General features: G+C 46.7%; 1 protein-coding gene across 6 annotated transcripts in view; it reads right to left on the bottom strand.

Annotated features, from left to right (window-relative positions):
* STK39 (serine/threonine kinase 39) overlaps positions 1 to 19,416 on the bottom strand; it is a 238,268-nt gene that overhangs the window by 197,695 nt on the left and 21,157 nt on the right. For all 6 annotated transcript variants that reach the window (XR_004539616.1, XR_004539615.1, XM_033946332.1 and 3 more), the window contains exon 2: positions 7,474 to 7,586. Coding sequence is in view for 4 of the 6 variants with exons in the window: in XM_033946332.1 (XP_033802223.1) it covers positions 7,474 to 7,586 (113 nt within the window). In the remaining 2 variants the exon portion in view is untranslated. The remainder of the gene's footprint in view (positions 1 to 7,473; positions 7,587 to 19,416) is intronic.

Genomic DNA, 19,416 nt, shown 5'->3' with positions numbered 1-19,416 from the left:
TACTATCTGACCCACCATGGCGCAAGGAGGAAAATACAGAGAAACTGCTCTGTGGACTAGGGTTGAACTAAGGTGTCTAGCCCCAAACTTCCCTGCTTGGTTCTTAAACTGTAAAAGCAAAACTGCCTTTGCATTCTTGGCTGTGGTCATTAGATCAATGTCTGGTTTGCCCCAATGCTGAACAAGGAGGGAAAATGCCCTCTGGAACAGAGACCGTCTGCTGAGAAAGTCAGCCTGTATATTCTCTAACCCTGCCATGTGGGCAGCTAAGAGCGCTTGTATTGAAGCTCTGCCCACTGGAACAACATCTGTGCCGCCTTGTCTGTTCACATAAGCTACTGCAGTGGCATTGCCTGAAAACACCCTGCCTGCCTTCCCTGACAGGAAGCATTGCAACTCCAGCAAGGCCAACTTAATGCTTTCCAATGGAAACCACCTGCCCTGGAGAGGGCGACTGCAGCAGAGAGCCCCCCTAGCCGTTTAGGCTGGCATTGGTCATATCACGCATCATCAAATCCAAGAGAGGTATACCCTCACCAAGGTCTCCCCCTTGAACCACCGTCTCCACAATCAAGGGGAGCTGTGCCTGCAGGGAAAGGCACTGGAGACCACATTTGTCAAACACAATGCCTGTGAGCTGAATCCGGCCCGCCTAGGTGTTTTTTGCAGCCCGCGGTGACTGTGCGCCTAACATTACACTCTCCATGAACTTCCTTGAGACCTGACTCCCTAACCTACCACATTCATTTTATGATCACTCTACCCTCACTAGGAAGGGAGGTGCGCTTGGTCACTTGTGCTATTGTGGAGTCTACTTCGGCTGAACAAATAGCTGCTGGAAGTCCAGAGCAATAGGATAGAACTTCGACAGCTCTGGGCACCTTTAGAGAGCCTTCAGGTGATTCCCATTGGTCAATGACCAAGGTGATGTCGAGATGAAAGGGGGAGGGGGGGAGTCTGTGCATTAGTGCGGCTCACAATTGAGCACAGAGGTGGAAAGCTGCAGAGCTGCTGAGAATCAAATTTTAACATAGAGAGGATATCAGAAACGACATAGGAGACTGAGGCCAATTTGAAAAGGCAATGCACTGAGGGATCATCACAGTGTTCTGTCGCCACTCCTATCCCCTGGCTACTGGATCCCGTCAGGAATCCCAAATCATCCACAAATGCAGAAGAGTCATGCAACAAAGGCATGGAAAGGGGCTTTGAATCATCCCAGTCCTGCTCCGAAGGGTCACTCCATTAGGATTCCCCTGAGGCAGAGCCAGTATGCCTGTAGGCAGCTAAGCGCTTCCTGGTCCTGTTAAGCAGGCTTTCCTTAAAAGGCTGGCAAATCAGGAAAGCCTTGCATCGGAGGATCTGATGCTCCTTGTATAACCCTGGACGGGGAATAGAAGATTCATCTGCCATCATGCGCTTGCGTTTTATTCCATCGCTGCTCAGGTCTTCTAGGCAGGATCTCTTCCCCTTAGATCGGATCTTCCGGGATTGGGGGGGGAGTTCCAAGGCCTTGGAGGACTAAGGCTGAGCCTGAAGCTCCCACCCTTTCCTCTCACACCCCGTAGCATGTGGAACACAGCTGCTCCTCAACCAATAAATCTACGCAGAAAATGCAGGGATCCGGAACTAGAATGGCCTGGGACATCCATGAGAGGTGAACTCTAGGCAAATCAAGTGGTTTTGAGGCAGAAAGAGAGATTTTTTTTTTTTTTTTAAACACACAAAAAATTTTAAATGGCCACCATCAGAAAATGTGTGCCAAAAATTGGCCGTTGGAGATAAATCCAAAAATTAAAAAAAAAAAGTGATTTTAGGGGTTTGGAGGAGTGGGAACTGAATCCTAACCTCAGAAACTCTTAAAAATGAAATCTGATTCACAGTTAGTGGGAAATCAACAGCTAAAGTATGGACTCCTGTGTGTATATAACAGAAGCAGCTATTAAATGTTTACATACATCTTAAGTCTCAGTGTATGTCATGTATAGACTGCCTGCTTCTGTTCATTTAATATATTCATTGAAGCATACAGTTTGACCAGTGATGCTATGAATTTTTTGGGTAGACAGGATGGACCATATAGGTTGTCATCTGTTACACAACTGTAGTCAACCCCAAAACAGTTGGCTAGAACTGTCTGCAATTGCTCTAAGCCAGGAATGCAGCACTTTGGGCAAATGAACTGAAGACAGTGCAAAGCCATGATTAGTTAAAAACTGTTTTGGAGCTTGGTTAGTAAGACTCAACATAAGTTAAAACCTAGATAAGCTCAAGGGACTGAAAAATGTAAGAGAAAGGGAAATGATGAAAATGCACCAAGAATCAAAGTACTGCTTGTTGGGGGCTTCAACACCTCCAGCTTATTAAAGTTACAGTTCAACTTTCCTGACTAGCTTTACCTCAGAGTAAAAACAGCTTTCACTATCAGAAACACTTAAAGACCATGTTTCGTCTGTGCCTGGGAGATTTGAGCTCATTTCCATACTGTCACTTTGGCCAGGGCATAACCACAAATGTGCCTCCAGCTGTGTTTTCCTCAGGGCAGAGGTCTTGAACGCCATGGTGCCTTTCAGTCTTATACTTGTCCTGTCAAACCTTAGGATCCAACATGAGGCCTACACATTAGACAGGACTAAAATGTACCAGCTCTAGTCATGGTACATGGGCTTGTTGTGTCACATCTGAGAAGCTGAAAGCTATGCAGTCTGTAGTTTCACTACCAGCGGGGCCTTCCAAGGTGGACAGGTTTTAGCGGGAATGTCAAATTAACGATGTACCACCCACCTGGACAGCAACAGATGGGCAATGGAGGATCACGTTTGATACAACAGTGACATCAAATTTATACTGCACAGAAGGCCCAGCAATCTACTTCTGTATTCTGCTATGAAAACTTGATGTTCATCAAGTCACCAGGACTCAAACACGAGTCAATAGTACCTTTTTTCGCCAACGCTCTTTGAGCACGTATTGGGAGTCTTTCACAAGTTGAGTCATATTGTGCACATACACTTGTAAAGTACCATCTTTTGTGAACAAGATCCAAGTTTTTCAGCACTCCTGATGCAGATGTGTTTTCCACGATGAAATGCAGTACTGTGTTGGGTTTGAACTATGCAACTTAGACATTAACAAACAGCTTTACAGCATCTTGTTGGTTTGGTCCACTGGCTGTGCTTAGTTGGTGGAAGGTCCATTGTCCCGCCCCAATCCTTTTTCACTCCTGTTTGCCTGCTTGGGTCTGTGTCCTGCTGGATTCTATGGTTCTTTGGATATAACAAAACATATCAGACCAAAGCAGACTGAAAACTAAGAGAGCGCAAGAAAAGTATCTGTAGTATAAAAGGAAGCTTCTTGGAACAGCATTGTTTTGCCAACCATAAAAATGCTTTATTGGTTATTACAACTACAGTATACAGGCAACAGGCGAGTTCCTTCAGAGTCAAAATTAGACCTGTAAATCTAAAATCTTGCAGGGAAGAAAAGCACTGTAATATCCTAAGAACTTAAGCTTCTTACTACCAATGATTTAGTATAGCAATTCAATTCAAGTATAGAGTTCAGAACCCTGAAGGCAAAATAATTGATACCAACTCCACTAATTATACCAAACATAATATGACATGGTATGTTCTTCGCCAGAAGGCATGTACAGTAGCAAAATGGGCAGGGCATGTATTACCTACACACCTGAACTTAAAAATTAAGCACATATTTACACTTGCTTTGGGACAAGTATAAGTGACAGCATGTACACAATTTCTACCACTTATTACATTAGTGATTTCTATTCTGCCTTTACCTTGCGGTTCAAGGCAGATTACGTAAGAATTGTTATGATATTAAGAAGTACATATTGTTGAGATAATAAGAAGTACTTAAGGAATAGTTTGAACATTTTCTAATTTGCTAAGAAGTAGATAGTATTGCAGGAGGAGTTTGGGACATGTCTGGTTGTGTTATATTGGTTTTATGTAAGTTTTTGTTTCTTTTCTGAAGGTTTTGTAGTCTGTGGTCAAAATCAGCAGATTGGTGAGTTGTCTGTCCAGTTTCACTGCTCTGGTGGCCAGTAGGCTGTCATATTTTTCTTTGTTTGATGTTTTTGGTTGGTGGGTGGGTGGGTGAATATTGTGTGGGTTCTCCTGTGTCTGGTTGAGGTGGATTGAATTAGTCAATTGTTCAGTAGGTTGGGCTGTCTCCGTTTATAGCTTTAACTAGTAGGCAGTGGAATTTGAAGTGTACTCTGGCTTGTAATGGGAGCCAGTGTGAGTCGTGGTATGCCTCTGTGATGTGGTTGTATTTTTTTCAGCAAATAGATTAGTCTTAGGGCTGTGTTTTGTATTGTTTGTAGTTGTTTTATCATGGTTGCAGGACAGAGGAGATATAGTATGTTGCAGTAGTCTATTAGGCCTAGGATTAGTGATTGAACCACGAGTTGGAATTGTTTTCTGTCGAAGAATTTTCGGACTTGTCTTAGGTTTCTCATAGTTGCAAATGATGTTTTTATTATTTTGTTGATTTGTAGTTGCATGGTACAGCCTCTGTCTATCAGCACTCCGAGGAGTTTTAGCGTGGTTATGAAATCAAGTTAATTACTAGGTTAATCATGGTTGGGGTTTTGCTATTTTCTAGGAGGATGAAGTTTGTTTTGTCAGGGTTAAGCTTTAGTTTGTGTTCTTTCATCCATGTTGCTACTGTTTCAAGTGTTCTGTGCCTACCATGGAGGGCGCTGGTTGGTCAAAGGGGAGGAGTATGGTGATGTCATCTGCGTAACTATAGGAGGTAATGCCTAGTCTGTTTAGGTAGGAGCTTAGGGAGGCAATGCATATGTTGAAGAGTGTGGGAGACAGGTGATCGTTGGGGTACTCCACATGGGTTGGACCATGGTTCTGATTTTTCTTTGTTTGTTTTGACTCTAAGTTCTGGATTGTAGGAATCCTTTAAACCATGTTAGTACCTTGCCTGTAATTCTCATTCACTTGCCTTTATGAAAGGCCTAAATCAGGTGCCTGAAGATACAAAATTAAGTACTCCCTAAATTATTCTATGATGTAGAAGTAAATAGTAATTTTATCTTACCCTAACTACCTTTTGGTAGGCTTACTTCTTTAATATATTAGCTAAGAACTAACATGAAATATGGGGGAAAAGGAGAAATTAGGTTCTTACCTGCTAATTTTCTTTCCGTTAGCTTGTAGACTGATATAGTCCTTACGAACGGGTTATATGCCTCAGGTGGAGACTGATCACAAACTTGTGCATCAGGCTAGAACAGCGGTCTCAAACACGCGGCCCGCGGGATGCATGTGGCTCTCCAGGTTTTATTTGCGGCCCGCGGTCTGGAGGCGATCATTCTCTTCCTTTTGGAGCAGCAGCTGGCTCGTTCGTTCAAAGCCTCGGGTTGGCGGATCCTTGCGCTATCCACTCCTGCATCGGAAGCCTCTCTGATGTCACAACATCTCCTGACTTGTGCGCCGCTAGCGAGGGATGGATACATGCTGGACCACCAGGGACTGCGATGATGACGGAGGAGGAGGCTGCGGCAGGAGGCGGATAGCTGTTTTAAAAGGTGTGGCTACAGTGGCGCTAGCAATGACGGTGGGTGAGTAGGTAGGTGGGTGGGTGTTTTAAAAGGTGTGGCGGCAGGGTGTTTTAAAATGGTGTGGCTATGGCAGGCAGATAGGTGGGTGGGTGTTTTAAAAGGTGCAGCAAGCGGTGTTTAAAACAGTGCGACGAGGGTTCAAAAATGTACCTTCACTCCATAAGATGCACTGAGATTTCACTCCACCCACTTTTAGATGGAAAAAAAGTACGTCTTATGGAGCGAAAAACACAGTAGTTATAGACTGATCACATTTTCTGTTAATGCTGTGCATGCCTTTGAAAGTGGTATATATATAGTACTATTATATTATATTATATATAGTACTATTATACCAGGGATCTCAAAGTCCCTCCTTGAGAGCCGCAATCCAGTCGGGTTTTCAGGATTTCCCCAATGAATATGCACTGAAAACAGTGCATGCACATAGATCTCATGCATATTCATTGGGGAAATCCTGAAAACCCGACTGGATTGCGGAGACCTCTGTATTATACTGAAAGTTTCAAATTATAAAACACGAAATATTTTAAAACAATCTGCCTGTTGATTTAACAGTTTAAAGAAGAAAAATATCTTAACTTTATTTGAAATATGCCATGGCTACAACAGATTTGCCCTCCCAATTTTTTTTTTGTAGACAGATCTGCAAAATGTACTCGTCTCCCCATGGCCAGGTAAGGGAGACAGTGAATTTAACCAGATTAAACAATTATCCAAGTAAACTATGAAAATTCCTTCAAAAACATCCAAGTAAATTAGGCGATTACTAAAACGCCAAATTTTAAGTGTTTTACATTAAAAATATGGGGGAACAATCATGAGTAATTAAAAATAGACATAACGTACAATATTAATCATACTGTACAGACATAACATACAATAAAACAAGAGGAAAGTGGGGAGAACTACAATATTTAAAAGAAAAGAATATGAAAAGGGTAAAACACAAGGGGGATGGGGAGAGATCAGAGTTTAATTGATCAGGGCGATCAGAGGCCGGGATCAACTTTCACAAGCATCTTTGAAGAGGAAGCATTTTAAACTACCTTTGAATTTATCTAGATTACCAACCCATATAAGGGCAGACAGCAAAGAGTTCCAGATTGTGGGAGCAGTAACGACAAATGATGTGGCCCAACGAGTACTGATGAACTTTAAAGAGGGCACGTGAAGATGTTGGGTAGTGGATCTTAGTGTTTTTGCAGGTCCTGTGGGATGAGAAGTTTGTGGATGAAAGCAGGTTCTCTAGTATCTTGTGCTTTGAATGAAAGAATGGTGATTTTATAAGTAATTCTGTGCGGTACTGGTAGCCAATGAGTGTTCTTTAGCAGGAGAGTAACAGTCAAATTTCTTCATGTTTGTGATAATTTTATTAGCAGTATTTTGGATTAGTTGAAGACACCGGATGTCTTTTTGGCATATACTTTTGTATAATGAGTTGCAGTAGTCGAGCTTAGATATGATGAGTGAATGAATCACAATGTTAGATTTGAGGATCCAGAATGTCAGCTAATGATCTAATCATTCTAAATTTAAAGAAACAGATTTTTTACTACTGCACTGATTTGAGGTCAGTAAGATAATTTACTATCCCAATAGATCTCATATAGATATCAGTGAGAATTGAAAAAAATAAAAATTTAAAAAAAATGAATAAAAGTCTAACATGATGAAATATTTAGAGAAAAATTTTTAAAGTTGTAAAAACATGCAATAACTGACCACAGACAGATATGAAAAAGATCAGACAAAAAATTTAAGTGTAAAAATTCAGTGTAAAGAGCTATTATTAACAAATCTAATACAAGCCAATACTAAATGCTTAGAAATTTTTTTCTTAGGTTATAAACACCAGAAAAGGTACTTACGAGCAGCTCATCCATACTAGTCTGACATTTCTCTAGGTTTATTCGTTTTATAGCTACTCGTTCCTGTCTTGGTTTGCACAGAGCAGCTTGAACCACAGCAGTAGCACCACTGCCTAAAATGAAAATTTTTTAGAAAAAAAAAAACAACACACATTTAACAAAACAAATTGTTTAAAAGAAATGCAGTTGATCCCTAAAGTTAAAGATTTGTGTAAAGTATCGATATATATACCTGCTCTAAGAACTCGCATCAAGTCACAACAAAAGCTATCACCCAAAGACTAAACTCTGAAGACTCCCATTACACAAAGTTAAAAAAGGTCTTTCCTATTACCATATACTCAAATATAAAATGAGATAACCTTTTATCCCCCCCAAAAAGGAGGGGAAAATTTTTTTTAAAAAAGGAGGCCAACTCAAATATGATTATGATTGAGAGTTTCTATACCGCTACTAATGACTGGCGAGTCAATTCAGAATGGTCTATATGAGCTTCTGCAAAGGTGATATTAGCTTCTGTAGAGGTGTTACCATAAAGAGTTGTGAGGTGTTACAATGCATGGCCTCTATACTGAAATACCCAGAGCTCTTAACCCATAACTCATGCCAGAGTTATTAATACTGGCATGGTTATGCCAATAATTCATCATCCAACTTATATAAATAGAGGCTAAAGGTTAGAATATGAACAGAGGTTAGAAATTTGGGTACATGTGTATCATTTGTCATCCCCACCAGAACACCTGGCCTCAGGTCACACATGAAAACAGAAAAAAAGCTTTCCAAATACAAGCCCACTAACTAAGGGCTCCTTTTACGAAGGTGCGCTAGTGTTTTTAGTGCGCGCTAGCCGAAAAACTACTGCCTGCTCAAGAGGAGGCGGTAGCGGCTAGTGTGTGCTATTCCGCGCGTTAAAGCCCTAACACATCTTCGTAAAAGGAGCCCTAAAAGTACTATTGTACACAAACGAAACCCTAATACAGGGCTGCCTACACTTTTTTGGCTTGTGAGCTACTTTCAAAATGACCAAGTCAAAATGATCTACCAACAATAAATTTTTAAAAAACACAAAGCACACTTTACGCAGAGAAAATGTTAATTATAATTTATATTCGGGGGGGGTTTTCAAAGGCAGATGACTTTAAAATATGCAATGTCACCTCAGTAGCAACTATACAAAAATAGACAAATATACTCCCTCTCCTTTTACTAAACTGCGATAGCGGTTTTTAGCACAGGGAGCTGCGCTAAATGCTCTGCGCTGCTCCTGACGCTCATAGGCTCCCTGCGCTAAAAACCGGTATTGTAGTTTAGTAAAAGGGAGCCATAATGCAAAAAGCACAGTTACTTACTGTAACAGGAGTTATCCAGGGACAGCAGGCAGATTTCTCTACATGTGGGTGGCGCCATCCACGGAGCTCCGTAGCGGACAGCCTCACAAGCAAACTTGCTTGAAGATCTTCAAAGTTTGCGACTGCTGCACTGCGCATGCGCGAGCGCCTTCCTGCCCGAGTCAGGGCGCGCGTCTCCTGAGCGTGGCCTCAGTTCAGATAGCTAGCAAAGAAGCCAACCAGGAGAGGTGGGTGGGTTGCGAGAATATCTGCCTGCTGTCCCTGGATAACACCTGTTAGTAACTGTGCTTTATCCCAGGACAAGCAGGCAAGATATTCTCTATATGTGGGTGACCTCCAAGCTAACCAGAATGGGACGGTGGGAGAGTTGGCAATTTAGGAGAACAGATTTTGCAAAACGGACTGGCCAAAATGGCCGTCTCGTCTGGAAAAAGTAATCCGACAGTAGTGAGGTGAATGTATGAACTGAGATTGGATTGACAGGACCTACCCTTGATGAATCCGTGTTGACTGGGATCCCGTAGATTCTCCTCATCCAAGATTGCGTCTAATTTACGTTTGATTAGTGTTTCCATGAGTTTGCATACTATTGATGCGAGACTCACCGGTCTGTAGTTTGCAGTCTCTGCCCTGCAACCCTTTTTGTGCAGTGGAATGACGTTAGTTGTTTTCCAGTCTATGGGGACTCTCCCCGAACTTAGGGAGAGATTGAAGAGTCCTGATAGCGGTTCTGCCAGGACATCACGCAGCTCACTGAGCACCCTGGGGTGTAGATCAGTGTTCTTCAACCTTTTTACACCCGTGGACCGGCAGAAATAAAATAATTATTTTGTGGACCGGCAAACTACTAAGACCGAAATAAAAAAAAACACATTTTCGCCCCATCTCCGCAAGCTCGGTCCCCACAAACCATCTGATCCCATCTGCACAAGCCTCAGTTATGATTTTATATATGATTTTATATTGTATTTTTATTAAAGTATAAAAAGAAACAATATTCTGTACAATTGTCATTTTATAAATATTCAGAGCAAGGACCAACAAAACCCCTGTCTCCCCTCCTCTTCACATATATCCCCTCTACTATCAAGAAAACGGAACAAGCCAAATTACAGAATGCTACACAGAAATATCATGCTAACAGAATACTGCAGTCCCCAGTTATGTCTCTAGCAGGATATATATTTCAAATCTGATATATTCTAATGACAAAATAGAAATAAAATGTTTTTTTCTACCTTTTGTGGTCTCTGCTTTCATCTTTTCACTCTTCCTTCCAGCGTCTGCCCGTTCCATCCACTGTCTGGCCTCGCCCCCTTCCATATGTATCTGACTTCTTTCTATGCCCCTCTCCCCTTTCCATCCAGCCTATGCCTCCTCTCTCCTTTTTACATCATTCATTCCAGCTTCACTGCTTTCTTCATTTTTATCTCTCCTACACCAGATCTAGCATCTTTATCCCTCTCTCATTTCTCAGCTGACCCCCTTTCCAGCATCAATCGCTCTCTACTTTCTCATTCCTCTGTCTCTCCCCTTTCCCTCATCTGATCTCCATTCCACCCTGACCCCCTTCCCCTCCTGTAATCTCCCTGCCAGCTGTTTCTTTCCTTTTTCCCTTCTTCCTTCCCTCCTTCCCCCTATCCAACATTAACTCTCTTCCTATCCCTTTCCCTCCTCCCCTCCCAGTAGCATCTCTCCTTCTACCTCCCTCCAGGTCCAGTAGTAGCTCTCCCTTTATCCAGCAGCTTCCCAGCTTCCAACAGTGGCTTCCTCTCCTTCCAGCAGCTCTCAGTACTTGCCTGCAGCAGTGATTTACTTAGGCAGCCTTGGGTCCGTTGCCGCCTCTGAGGAAAGAGGAAGTTGCCAAAGTGAATCACTGCCCTGGTAAGTACAGAGCTGCTAGGAGAGGAGACAGCCACTGTTGAAGGCTCCCTGCACATTCGCGACCCCCCCCACCCCAAGCCGGCAAAAACAGCTTTGCACCGCAGGCCCTGCCGCCCAAGACGAGCCGGAGGCCCCTACCTGCCGCATCCTGCACGTGGACAGACTCTCAGCAAAAACGCTGCTGATGGCCCCAATCGAAACGCTGACCTCCTCGCGCACGATGACCATCTCCTCTCTGCCTGCACTTTCCCCGCGGCCCTCTTCGGCGACTTGGCAGGGGCAGCGATCAAGACAGGCTGCCGACGTCGGGCATTCCCTCGCTGAGTCCCACCTATTTTGTTTCAACTTCCTGTTTCCGCATAGGCGAGACTCACAGAGGGAATGGCCGACGTCGGCAGCCTGTCTTGATCGCCCGAGGCTGGGAGGAACAGAAGATTTCCGCGAACACCTCCGGGGCAGGAAATTTAACAACGTCCATCTCGCCGGTCCTGTGCGGACCGGCAGGAATTTTCTGCGGACCGACACCGGTCCGCGGACCGGCGGTTGAAGAACTGTGGTGTAGATTGTCTGGTCCCATGGCTTTGTTCACCTTGATTCTTGCCAGTTCGTAGTAGACGTCGCCAGGTGTGAACTCAAAATTCTGAAACGGGTCTTCCACGCTGGGCCTTGTCTGCAACTGCGGACCGTGCCCCGGTGCCTCGCAGGTGAAGACAAAGCAGAAGTATTCATTCAGTAGTTCTGCTTTATCGGAATCTGATTCTGCGCTGTTCCCATCTGTTTTTCTAAGGCGTACTATCCCGTCTGTGTTCTTTTTCCTATCACTAATATACCTGAAGAAGGATTTGTCCCCTTTCTTCATGTTCTTTGCCAGAGTCTCTTCCACTCGAAGTTTGGACTCCCTAACTGCCATTTTGACCGCTGCAGACCTCGCCCTATGTTCTAGTTTAGCTTCCCTAGTCTCCGTTCGTTTGTAGGAAATAAATGCTTTTTTCTTCTCCTTGACGAGGTGCGAGATTTCTGCGGAGTACCATTGGGGTTTGTTGTTTCTCCGCCGTTTGTGTACTGATTTAATGTAGAGGCTTGTCGCTTCATGTATGGTAGATTTCAGGGATGACCACAAAGCTTCCACATCATCGGTGGTAGCTTGGTTCTGCAGTGTCCGGTGGACGAAATCTCCCATGCGTTCGAAGTCAGTTTCTCAGAAGTTTAGTACTTTTGTTTTCGTGTTTGATCTAGGGAAACCTTTCCTGAGGTAGAACCACACCATGTTGTGGTCGCTGGAGGCTAGCGTATCTCCTACCGAGACCTTCAAGACGCTATCCCCGTTGGTGAGTACCAGGTCCAGGATCGCCTGGGCCCTAGTGGGTTCCAATACCATTTGTTTGAGTTGTGCTCACTTTATGGATGTTAACAGTCTCCTGCTGCCGTTGGTTGTTGCTGAGTATGAGTTCCAATCTGGGTCAGGCATGTTGAAGTCCCCTAGCAGAACAGCGTCTCCCCGTAGAGTGATATTCTCTATGTCTTCAATTAATTCGGAGTCTTTGTCTTCCAGTTGTCTTGGAGGTCTATATACTACACCAAAATACAGGCATTTTTCCCTGCCTCTGGCCAGGTTCACCCAGAGGGATTCCCCGGTGTACTTGACATCTGTGATTCTGGTAGTTTTGATGTCTTCTTTAATGTATAGTGCCACCCCTCCACCTGACTTTCCCTCTCTGTCCTGACGAAATAAGTTGTATCCCGGTATAGCTGTATCCCACCCATGAGAGTCTGTGAACCAAGTTTCTGATATTGCCACCACGTCTAGGTCAGCATTCATTATTTCGGTCTCTAATTCTAGAGTCTTACTGCCTAAACTGTGTGCATTAACATACATAGCCCTCCATATCCCGTGATTGCTAAGTCCCTGTGGGGAGTTTCCCACCTGGGGTAGTGTGACTCCTAGAGAATTGTTTGCAATGGGGGCACTTACTTTGGACTTAAAATCGGAGTTTCAACTCACCTCGTCAGGATCGTTCCTTACTGCACTTGAATCTGAGTGGGTACCCTCCCTCGACTTACCTAGTTTAAAGCCCTATGAAGCAGGTGGGCTAGTCGGTGTCCAAAGACGTGCTTACCCCTGCTGGTCAGATGGAGTCTGTCTGGACTTTAAATTCCTTGCAACACCTCTCCATGGTTCAGGAATCCGAAGTTCATTTCCCGGCACCATCCTTGAAGCCATTCATTAGTCCTCAGTATACGCTCATCCCTGGCACTTCCTTTGCCTCTAACTGGGAGGATCGAGGAGAAGACCACCTGCACTCCTGTCTGCTTCAGCCTCTCACCCAGTGCTCCAAAGTCTCTAGTTATGTTCTCCGGGGTGTTCTTAGCAGTGTTGTTTGTGCCAATGTGGATGAGGACCATGGGGAAGTGATCTTGGGGCTTGAGAAGCCTATCAAGACAGGCGGTGACATCTAGGACCCTGGCTCCAGGCAGACAGCAGACCTCCCTTAACTGCATATCCGGTCTTCAGATTGGTCCCTCGGTGCCCCTCAGCATGGAGTCCCCAATGACTATTACTCTGCGCTTCTTTGGGGGGAGCTGATCAGTTGTCCCCGGAGTTGGAGCTGTGCGCTGGACTACCTCCTGCTCCTTGTCAGAATCCTCCTGCTCCTTGTCGACATCTTCTACCTGTAGGATCTGGAATCTGTTCCTCAGGGTGAGTTGTGGGGTGGATATAAAGCTGCCCTGTTAGCGAGAAAAAGAAGAAGGAGGGTGAAGAGATTGAAAGAGGGGGTGGGATCTCCGGTGTTTGCCTGTGGAGGAAGTCACCAGCTGCCAGGAGTCAGCATCTCCAGCCATCTCCTGTACCCCAATTGTTGGTTTCAAAGCTGATGATTTGGGTGACTCGAGGGAGGACAAGTCTTGGGCCAGCTCAGTGATTTGGGACAGCTCCTGGACGACTCCGTCAATGTAGGCCTCATCCTCAGGGATGCTTCTCAGGCGTTTCACCTCCTCCCTGAGACTCCTAAGTTCCTGCATGATGTCTCCATCTAGCTCTGGGTGAAAGCTAGATGGGTGAAAGTTTAGAATAAAGAATAGGGTAAAGATTAGGCTCTTCTTAAGGCTCTTCTCAAAGGCGCTCTCGCTAAGGCTCGTCCCCTTTTATGGGGGGAGTTTGGCTGGTGACGTCGGGGGTGGGCGGAGTTAGCTCTCACCTCTTCCCCTGCTAGCACCGCCTTCTCTGCTCCTCTCTCCGCTCCTTCCTGCTAGCACACTCTCTGCTCCCTGCTCCGCTCACTGTTCTGCCATGTGCTCAGGACTAGGCACAGCTCCTACAGTCTCCCTTCGGCTGGCCTTGCACTGTGAACTCTCTGCTGTTGGCTCGTCCCCTTTTATGGGGGGGAGTTTGGCTGGTGACGTCAGGGGTGGGCGGAGTTAGCTCTCGCCTCTTCCCCTGCTATCACCGCCTTCTCTGCTCCTCTCTCCGCTCCTTCCTGCTAGCACACGCTCTGCTCCCTGCTCCGCTCACTGTTGTGCCATGTGCTCAGGACTGTTCTGCCATGTGCTCAGATCTAGGCACAGCTCCTACAGTCTCCCTTCGGCTGGCACTAAGGTGGACTCAAATAGATGTTGATTTGAGACCAGCCTGAGACAGTTGCAGCAGATAATCCAGTACTGAAGACAAGGGGGCAGATTGCGGCTCCTTGCGATGCGTAGCACACCAAGAAGAAAATCTAGTCCATTTTTTAGTATAACACTGTCTAGTGGACTGTTTTCTAGAAGCCTAAAGAACTTCCTGTACAGACTGTGAAAACTGGAACGAGGTAATCAGGTTGAGAGGTACCAAGCTGTTAAGTGTAGAGACTGAAGGTTGGGATGAAGCAGAGATCCTTGACTCTGAGTAAGCTGAGAAGGAAAAACTGGCAGAAGCAGAGGCTCCCTGGCACTGAGTTGAAGTAGAAGGGAGAACCACGGTTGTCTGGGCCACCAAAGAGCTATCAGAATCATGGTGGCGTGGGCCGACTTGAGCATGACAGTCTTCAGAATCAAAGGGAATGGAGGGAACACATATAAAAACAGGTTCGTCTAATCCAGAAGGAAAGCATCTGCCTCCAGTCGGTGAGGAGAGTAAATTCTTGAGCAGAAATGAGGCAACTTGTGGTTGAGGGGGGGACGCAAACAGATCTATCTGCGGAGTCCCCCACCGAGCAAACACCTGACGCAGAGTCGAGGAATTGAGTGTCCATTCTTGAGGTTGCAGAAGGCGGCTCAATTTGTCTGCCAGACAGTTCTGCTGGCCCTGAATGAGAAAGAAGATGTGACGTATAGCCCAATTCCAAATCTTCAGAGCTTCCAGGCAAAGAGACAGGGATCCCGTACCTCCCTGTTTGTTGACATAATACATGGCCACTTGGTTATCCATCCGAACTAGGACCACGTGGTCGCAAAGCAGATGAAAGGCTTTTAAGCATTGAAAATGGCTTAAAGCTCCAACAGATTGATGTGACAGCGACGATCCATGCTGAACCAATGGCCTTGAGTACGGAGACCGTCAAGGTGAGCTCCCCATGCATAGGCGGAAGAGTCTATCATAAGGACCTTCTACGGAGGGGGTGCGTGAAACAGAAAACCTCTGGAAAGATTGGAAGAGAGCATCTACCAGCAGAGAGACTGTCGCAACAAAGGAGTCACTGCAATGTGTTGAGACACGGGATCTCGATCCTGCCGCCACTGCGATGCCAGGGTCCACTGAGGAACTCAGATGTGAAGTCTGGCAAAAGGAGTCACATGAACTGTGGAGGCCATGTGCCCCAGCAGGACCATCATGTACCTGGCTGAAACTGTCAAAAGAAGAGACACCCTCTGTCAAAGGTAAATGATCGGAGTCGAAGCGTATCCAGCACCGCTCTGATGAACTGGAGAGATTGAGAAGGACACAACTGGGACTTGGGGAAGTTGACCTCGAAGCCCAGACTTTAGAGCAACGTAATAGTCTGTTGGGTCGCTGCAATAACCTCCTGCTGAGATGACGCTTTGATGAGCCAGTCATCGAGGTATGGAAACACCTGAAGGCCCTGTGTCCGCAGGGCTGCGGCCACCACGAGGCACTTCATGAAGACCCTAGGGGATGAGGCGAGTCCAAAAGGGAGAACTCGGTACTATAGATGGAGATTCCCCACCCGAAATCTCAGAAATCTGCGAGAGGCTAGATGAATCGGGATGCAAGTGTAAGCCTCTGAGATCCAGTGAGCATAACCAATCCCCCTTGTCCATCAGGGGGTATAATGTGGGAAGAGAGAGCATGCAAAACTTTTCTTTGACAAGAAATTTGTTGAGTGCTCTTAAATCCAGAATAGGGCGCAAGTCCCCGGTCTTGTTGGGAACCAGAAAATAACAGGAATAAAACCCTGTGCCCGGTTGGCTCAAAGGAACCTCCTCAACAGCTCAGAGACGAAGCAGAGCTTGAGCCTCCTGAAGAAGAAGGGGAAGTTGTGATCTGCTGGAAGGAAACTCTCTTGGAGGAAGGTCCGTAGGTACTTGCAGGAATTGAAGGGAATACCCCCTCCCGAATGATGGTGAAAATACAGAGGTCTGATGTAATCAGCTCCCACTGATGAGAAAAGTGATGGAGACGACCTCCTATGGGCAGGAGAGAAAGCTGCTGGACGTAAGGGGGCGGTATGCTCTGAATGGGATTGTCAAAAAGACGGCGCTGGTTTAGCCGCAGCAGGGGTCTGAGGTTTATGGGGCCCCTCTGCTGCTGCCGACGTCTGGGCGGCAGGCAGGAAAACGCCGGTTTACACTTCTGTGGATAGCGCCGTGGAGGTAGCTTGTACAGCTTAGCAGGAGGAGCCTTCACTTTAGGCCGCACCAGGGAGGCAAAGGACTGCTCGTGCTCCGAGAGGCGTTTAGTAGCCGCCTCGATGGAGTCAAACAGCTCGTTCCCCAAGCAAGGAAGATTTGCCAGACCATCAAGCAAGTTGGGGTCCATATCCACTATGCGCAGCCAGGCCAATCGGCGCTTAGCCACCACAAAGGCCATAACCCTAGAGGACAACTCAAAGACATCATATGTGACTTGGAGCATAAATAGATGAATCTGAGAAAAAGAGTCTACTGAAGCTGACGGAACTCCGGCAGGCGGTGAGCAGCCAAATCAGAATGGAAAGACGGCATGGTCTTAATGCAGTGTTTGAAGTAGGATGTAAAGTTGAAGTTATAGTTGAGGACCCTATTAGCCATCATCGAATTCTGGTAAAGACGATGGCCAAACTTGTCCATGATACGTCCCTCCCTGCCCGGGGAGACAGCAGCGTAGACCTTGAATGGGTTAGATTTTTTTAAAGAAGATTCCACAACCAAGGACTGATGGGACAGCTGCGCTTTCTCAAACGCCTTGCAAGGGATTATCCGATAGTGAGATTCCATCTTGGAAGGGATAGCAGGAATGGCATAAGGGGTCTCCAGATTCTTGAAGAAAGAATGTTTTAAGACAGGATTCAGCGGGAGAGACAGAGATTCCCTGGGCGGATGAGGAAGCTCCATCTCAGCCAAATATTATGGGGTATACCTGGATTCAGACTGGAGATCCAGCTGAAGAGCCTTACCCATGTCAAAGACGAACATGGTAAAGGAAGGCCCCTCTGGAGGTGACAAGGATCTGGACCTCGGAGCAGCTGAGAAGGAAGGGGAAGCCTCCCTAGAATATTGAGCAGTAATATCCGTGTCCAGTAACAGGGACACCGAGGAGGCCCAGCTATGAGACAGTGGAGGAGTCAAAGAGTGCCTACGCTTGAGCTGCCTCGAAGGAGAAGACCCTGGAGTCTGAGGGACGGAAAACCGCAGGGCAAGCCTCGGAGAACCTGGGGAGGAAGGAATCCTCCGGAACGGCCCAAGAAGGGGGTCCGTGACCTCGACTTGCCTCAACTCGGAGACCCAGGAGGCATGGTAGACTGCTGAGGTCAAGTCCCATGCCCAGGCTGCAGGAAGGCCGACTGACCTCGAGACAGAGGCACTGGAGACAGTCCTCTCCGAGGAGGGGAATCCTTCGGCTGCTTGGAAGGCAGGTGCCTTGAGGACAAGGCAAGCTTAGAATGGTGCCTCAATCGAAGCTTAACGGCTGGCGACTCAGGCCTGTAAGGAGGAGGAGAAAAGTCACTCGAGGACAGCCAGTATGTCCCGAGGGGCCTCGGTATGGTGCTCAGGCTGGCTCGCAGGGAGCAGGGTCGAGGCAGGGGTAAGCTGGGCCAAGATGGACAAAATCTGCGTGGTCAGAATGGCCTTCAGCATGTCCTCAAACATGGGCACCGAGACCAATGGATCTGGTCGGGAAGATGCAGCAGTGCGCTCCAATGAGGGTGACCTCGAGGAAGAGTATTCCCTATGTTTGGAGGCATGCTTGGAGGGAGGTCTCGTAGAGGCTGGCAGGATTGCACTCACTGCCTGGGTTGCCAGAGACTCCGTGGAAGGCTTCTTCAGTAGGGAACCTGAAAGAGGAAGAGGAGACTTACCTGAGGACAGGGCCTTAACAGGCACGGTTGATGGGGCCTTCGAGGCCGGGGGCGACTTGATAGAGGTCAAGGCTCAAGGTGCTACTAGGGCCGAGGCGGAAGTTGAGGTCTTGTCCTCCGGCTGCTCCATAGCACCAAAGAGCTCGAGGATCCGGGCATGCCGCCTACAAAGGGCTCACGGTTGGAGAGTGGCACAGCGCGGGCAAGACTCAGTCCGGTGGTCGGAGCCCAGGCACTGAATGCACCAATGATGAGGGTCGGTAATAGAAATCACCCAACACACTGCATGCACTTCTTAAACCCGATGACAGGCCGGGATATAGGGAAAAAGGCCAGCCGTGGCCAAACGAGGTCAGGCGGCCTGGTCGAAACACGGGATCCCGGGCTGAACAAACGGAACTATATATATATTTTTTTTTTTTTAAGATGCGCTGCACAGAGACTAACTTGAAGAAAAACAACAAAGCAAGCCGTGATGCAAGAAGGCACTTAGATTACACGCAGCTGAGAGACAGGGCTTTCTGGCTCCGCGGAAAACTAAGAACTGAGGCCACGTTGAGGAGACGCGCGCCCTGACTCGGGTGGGAAGGCACTCGCGCATGCATGGTGCAGCACTCGCAAACTTTCAAGATCTTCAAGCAAGTTTGCTTGCGAGGCTGTCCGCTACAGGGCTTCGTAGATGACGTCACCCACATATAAAGAATATGCTAGCTGCTAGTCCTGGGATTTTAAAAAAAAAATTAAAAAAAAAGTTACCTCGGTTTATATTTGGGTCGGTTTATATTAGGAGTATATATGGTAACAGTTCACATTATAAAGGAATATACATTTACCGTATTTTCGCGGATATAACGCGCACCATTGTAAAACGCGCACAGGGGTATAGCGCGCAGAAATCACGATGATATGTACAAAAACTTTTCTATACCGCGCTCAGGCATATAACGCGCATGCTGCCCGACTCTCCTCTGGCCACCCCGACTCTCCTTTCGCTCTCCCCGACTCTCCTTTCGCCCTCCCCGACTCTCATCTGGTTGCCCCGACTCACCCTGACTTTCGGTGCACTGCCCCGACTCTCCTCTGGTTGCCCCGACTCACCCTGACTTTCGGTGCACTGCCCCGACTCTCCTCTGGTTGCCCCGACTCACCGTTCACCCGCCCTGACTTTCGGTGCACTGCCCCGCCTCTCCGTGCCTGTCCCCCTTGAAGTCCTG

This window comes from Geotrypetes seraphini, chromosome 5 (assembly GCF_902459505.1).
Source record: "Geotrypetes seraphini chromosome 5, aGeoSer1.1, whole genome shotgun sequence".
NCBI classification, from domain to species: Eukaryota; Metazoa; Chordata; class Amphibia; order Gymnophiona; family Dermophiidae; genus Geotrypetes; species Geotrypetes seraphini.
This window is presented reverse-complemented; position numbering and strand designations above follow the sequence as displayed.